Source organism: Ochlerotatus camptorhynchus, unplaced genomic scaffold, assembly GCF_037179485.1.
Source record: "Ochlerotatus camptorhynchus isolate MF236.1 unplaced genomic scaffold, CSIRO-AGI_Acam_v1.1 ptg000159l, whole genome shotgun sequence".
NCBI classification, from domain to species: domain Eukaryota; kingdom Metazoa; phylum Arthropoda; class Insecta; order Diptera; family Culicidae; genus Ochlerotatus; species Ochlerotatus camptorhynchus.
In genome coordinates, this window is record NW_027040649.1 from 891441 (window position 1) to 897390 (window position 5950).

Consider the following 5950-nt stretch of genomic DNA (forward strand, 5'->3'; position numbering starts at 1 on the left):
AATTTCTGATGAATTGCTGCCAATACTCCGGACTGTCCTTCGTGGTGTCGTTCTTCGTAAATTTTCTTGATAAGCAACTCCATTACTCGGTGTTTTGGTGGAAGCATCAGTTGATGTTTGGCGTCAAAGGACAATTTCGAATTTTGTAGACGTCCGCCGACTCATAGGAAACCGTCCTCGTCTATGAATGGTTGCAATGCGGCCAGACGCCTTGGAATTTCACCACGTTGGACACACTGGATCTCCTCATGTAGTTCGTTTTGTTCAAGAACACGGATGATGTAACTTGTCACCTTACGCATGTCCTGCACGGTCAATCGTCCATAGAAATTTCGCTTATCCTTAGGAGCTCGCACACGGCGAACAAGGCGTGCTATGTGAGCGTAAACACGCTGCAGCTTGTAGAATGAATCAAACCGTTCAAAGCTAGTATCGAGTTTCTTCACGATCGGGTTTGCGATAACCACAGTTTTTAGCTCAGGAATCAGGTCGTCGGGAATCTCTTCTATCGGCTCCATCTTATAGGTGTCTTCACGTAGAAAACCTGGAGCGTTGACATTTGCTTAACAGGGTTGGTTTCATTCTTTGGGATACGATGTCCGCCGGGTTTTCATCCGTATTGACGTAGCTCCAACGGCAGTGTTTGGTCAGTTTGTTGATTTCAGCCACTCGGTTGCGAATGAAGACTTGCAGCCGATCCAAAGGTTTCTTTATCCAAGCCAAGGCTATTTGACTATCGGACCACAATCTGATTTCGCGGATCTCCAGTTTTAACGCCGGGATCACCTTATCCACCAGCTTGGCTAGCAGTAGAGCGGCACACAACTCTAGTCGAGGGATAGTCAACTCACGAAGGGGAGCTACCTTGGATTTGCTGCATAAAAGATTAGACACTGCTGACCCGTCTTTACGAATGCAGCAAAGGAAAACACATGCGCCATACGCATATTTGGAGGCATCAGCGAAACCATGAATCTCCATTGTTTCCGTATCAGGAACCACAACGCATCTTGGAATCTTGACATTGTTGAGGTGGCTCAATGATGTCTGGAGCTCTGTCCATCCCTGGAATAATTCACCTTCCATAGGTTCATCCCATCCAAGGTTGGTAGCCCACAGGCACTGCATGATCATCTTTGCTTCGACGATCACTGGTGACACTAATCCCAATGGATCAAATAACTTCGCTATTTGGGACAGGACACGCCGCTTCGTTGGTTTGTCTTCGTTTGGTTCAGATGACTTGAAGAACAGGAACAGGTCTTTCTTTGGATCGCACAGAAGTCCCAAAGCCTTGATTACTTCATTTGCGCTGGAGTCCTGGATGGGCACTAGGGTCTCTCGATTTCCTTCAGGAATTCCTTCAAGCACATCTTCTGAGTTGAAACACCACTTTCGAATTAGAAATCCACCGTTCAGCATCAACTCCTCCAAATCATGACGTAACTTCTTGGTTGACTCAATTGAATCTGAACCAGACAGAATGTCGTCCATATAGAAATCATTCAGGATAACTTCGGCCGCTTCTGGATAATTCTCACTCTCGTCACGGGCTAGCTGGATAAGCGATCTCACAGCGAGAAACGACGCCGCTAATGCACCGTAGGTAACGGTCAATAACTCCAAGACCTTCAGTGCTTCCGACAGGTGTCCTCGCCAGAAGATTCTCTAGTACCGAGTCTGGGAGGGATCAACGAGAATTTGTCGGTACATTTTGGATACGTCTACGGTGAAAACGTAGGTATGGGTTCGAAAACGTAGTACGATGCTCAACAGGTCACTTTGGCTGCTGGTTCCAGTCATTAGTACGTCATTCAGGGACAGTTCACTCGCTTTGGCTGTTGCGTCAAACACAACACGAAACATTGTGTTGCTACTGGATGGCTTGAAGACACAGTGATGCGGCAGATAGTACGATTGTAGACCATGAGGATCTTCTTCCTCCCTCACTTCACGGCAGTGAACCAACGATTGGTATTCGTCGATGAACTCCGCATACTGAGCCTTCAGGTCAGGATCTTGCGCCAATCTTTTCTCCAACAACAGGAATCGTTTCAACGCCAGGGATCTGGATCTTTTCAACTGATCCACTGATTCACGGAATGACAGCTGCACAACAAATCGTCCATCTTCATTACGACGATAAGTCCGTTGAAAGTGTTCTTCTAAACGTTCTTCTTCACTCGTCAAGGCTTCAGCAAGGTTGACACATACTGAAGAATCTTCTTGCATTTCCTCGTACGAGCCACCCAACTGCGTTTCGTACAAGGTAGGCAGGTGATCGGCAAGTTTGATTTGACCTTGCTTCAGAATGTTGAAGAAATGTTCGGCACCAATCAGCATTTCCACTTCTCGTGGACGGTTGAATGAAGCATCGGCCAACAATACACCGGATGGAATATGCCAGGAATCCACGCTAACATTTGCGGACGGAATGGTGCCAGTCACCTTCGGTGTGACGAGACAATCAACATTGGCAGTGAAGTTGCTGTAGTTGAATCTCATTCTAACCACCGTTCGATGGCGTAACTGGGAACGCGTACCTCCTACGCCGACTACAGGAACATTAGCTGAGAATATCGGCAGGTTTAATTTCTTCACCACAGACTCCGACAACAAATTGATCTGTGATCCAGAATCCAGCAGTTGCTCGAACCTGGTGAGTGTGGCCTCCTTTAGAACGCAGAATGACCATCGCTGTCATTAGGAACACCTGCTTGCTTGGTGAACGAAACACGCTGGAACAGGATGCATTCACAGGCTGCTCCGCCACTGCTGGTACTGGATCTACTTTGGCTGGCTTAGGTGGCTCACTCATTCTTACTTCAGGTTTCTCCCGTTGCTCGAAATGAACTAGAGTGTGGTGCTTTTTGGAACACTTTCCGCAGGATTTATTGCTTGGACACGCTGCACTATGGTAGCCCTTCCTCAGGCAATTGAAGCACATATTCGTCGCTTTCAGCTTGTCTTGACGCTGGTCTACGGTCATCCTTTGAAAAGTCGAGCATTTGAAACTCTGGTGCTGGCCGGAACAAAAGTCGCACGCATATTCCGATGTTGCTGTTGCAGCATGCGACGACTTAGAAGGTCCACCTTTCGATGGAGCAGTCTTGGCGATCGGTACCTTAGATGCTGCGGTAGGAGTAGTGGTTTCACATAGTTCCAGAATCACGCACCGCTGCTTCAGGAATGCGATCATCTGCTCATACTCAGGAAGCTTGGACTGGTTCATGGAAGCTTCCCAGAATTCACAAGTCTGGTCGTCTAAGGCACGTGTCAGTAGTGTCACCACAAACAACTGAGACATTCCGGTTAAACGCTGGTTGAGCTTAACGAGATTGTCGACGTGACGGGTGCATTCATCTACCAGGTTGCGCAGATCCTTCGATGATTTCTTGACAACCATTTGCATATTCAGGAGGCCAAGGATGTGTGACTCGATGATCAATCGCTGGTTTCCAAATCGTTCTTCCAGGATCTCCCATGCTCGTGCATAATTGTTGTTTTGCAGTGTCTCCAAGTCGATCACACCTGCAGCATCTGCGAATTTTCCAAATGGTACAGCTTTACAGCGTCGGAATCGTTTGATCGCTGCATCATGTCCTGAAACATGGCCTTGAAGCGTGGCCATGCTTCATAACGACCGTCGAAGGTTGGTAGAGGAGTACGGTAAGACTGGGTGTGAATGATGACAGGTTGACTTGAAGCCTGGTTCGCTCTTGCTGATGTCGAAGGCACTGACACGGGCAGGGTTGCTCTGTTCTCCATCTCAATCATCTCGATCATTGTCTCTATCATGACCAAGGTTTCATTGTAGAGGGCTTCGAATGCAATATACTTTTCCTCCTGAGCATCGACGTTCTCCTCTTCCACGGAGGCGGCGATGGCATCGTGAATCTCGTTGTATTCTTGATAAATCAGTTGCAGGTTCTTGGAGTAAACCCGCAATAAGGGAAGCGGTAGCCTCTTGTTCGCAGTTTCTGCTGCAGTCAGGGAATTGAAGATCCGTGTAATCTTCGCCTTTACTTGGCCACGCTTCTGGATCAACACCTTCACATCTTCCGAATTTTCCATTTTCCGGGGTTGGGTGCGAGGTAACATCTCCTCACACGCGAAGGTTTCCGGTTACTCGTAAGGAATACTTCACACTTCGCAGGTTTTCTTGGCACGGTTCACTTTCGGACTATAATCGCAACGGTGGAACATACACTCACGAAATATCCACTCGATTTAGTACGACACGTGGATAACGTTTCTATGGTAACCGTGACGGAAGGGTGAAAACACTCACGGACGTCACGACGAGGAATATCAACACGCACTAAGGCGTCGCGACGACGGAATTGAATCACGGGGTTTCGCGTTGTTAAAGCCACGCGAACGCTTAATCACGTTGTCAAGCCACGCAAAACGCTTTTCTCACCTAGCAGCAGCACGCCAGTCCAGCATCCGGCTCGAAGGACCAATGTTTTGTATTCGGCCGTGAACACCACGACGGTATAGGCGGAACAATGGACTGGCAGTTACGGACAGTAGAAGGTTCACCACCGGGTACCAACTCCAGGGTAGGGTAGGCAGGGATAATCCAAACAATTCACGTACTGCTGCTATTAACTAGTTATTATTTATTATATTCTTTAATTCTTTGTTTTTCACTGGTTGACGTCCAATTTTATTCTGAACATCCTCGGTTTAGGGGTCTCATATTTATACCAAGTTTGGCTTCCTTCGAGAACATTCGAAACAAGCCTGTTATTAACGACGTTGTTACTGTTGCTAACCTAACAACATTGTTTGATAGTTGTTGTTCCTGAAGACGTTGCTGAGTTGGATCGCTTTAGGAAGTGTTCGTCTCGTACACCACTCATTGTTGCAGGGCACAGTCATTATACAGTGGACTGTCCACCTCGTATGACTTGATAAAGTACGATACCTAGTTGTTTTCCATTTACCATTGTATGAAGGACCAAAAACGGAGGGTAAACCCGTAAGCAGAAACATTTACGCGTGATCCACGGAAGCAAGAAGTATCTCCTTCCAAAGATAAAAATGTTCCAACCCGATACAGAACAAGCCATCATTCGAGAGGATGTCCCAATAAGTGGGGAGAAGAGCCCACCTTCAATTCACGAAATTCCACTCTCTCCCGATCCAAATCGCTTCAATCAAGGACCATCAGCCCATTCCTATCCAATGAAGAAATATGTTAATACCAAAATTTGTAGGATATGATATAAGAATATAATGTAATTGCTGCCAACGGCGACTACCATGACGAAAACAGCGAGCTTGAAACTTACCATTTGTCTAGTATATACTTAGCACCTCCACTGGATCTTCATGTCCACCATCTTTCATTGTCTGCAAGAATATCTAATAGCAAAAATCTTTTCTTATATCTAGTGCTAAAACTATCTGATCCGTTGCCAGTATTCCAATTCCCTTCCATTATCCTTCTTTCTACACAACTGTGATCATCAGTAGATCTTTTCGTTGTCTTTACAACATACTGGATGCAGCTTGATGCAGTCCTGCAGGCTCTCCCGCAAATTGTTTGAGTTGATTAACAATCCATTTTGCATAAATTGCTACATTACACAAGTATATTCTTCTAAAATGGCCTACCTCAGTTGCTCCTGCTTTCATTGGTACTGGTATGGGGGGTTGAATTATACCATTCTGGAGGCATTTCATTTACTAACATTTCAGGGCCTTGCTGAAAGCGCCAAAAGGTGCAGCGTTGGCGCCAACCACGAACGCCGACGCTGCCGTTGGTCGGTATGCTGCTTGTGATAACAATAATGATAATGATGACAGCTATCAGACATTGACGATGATGGCGATGAACAACCGGCCGAAAAAAGAGTTCATTCGGCGGTAGTGGATGATGATGATGATGATGAGATTGTAGCATAAGAACTGCTCGCACCTCCCGCGCTGCTGCTGGAGA

General features: G+C 46.6%; 1 protein-coding gene across 1 annotated transcript; it reads right to left on the reverse strand.

Moving 5' to 3' along the window:
* Window positions 1-531: 531 nt before the first annotated feature.
* Window positions 532-2505, reverse strand: LOC135701404 (uncharacterized). Its single transcript, XM_065222188.1, has 2 exons — window positions 1765-2505; window positions 532-1668 (listed from the first exon to the last, which is right to left on the reverse strand). Exons 1-2 carry the CDS (start codon window positions 2503-2505, stop codon window positions 532-534), a joined length of 1878 nt encoding a protein of 625 aa, XP_065078260.1.
* Window positions 2506-5950: the final 3445 nt, after the last annotated feature.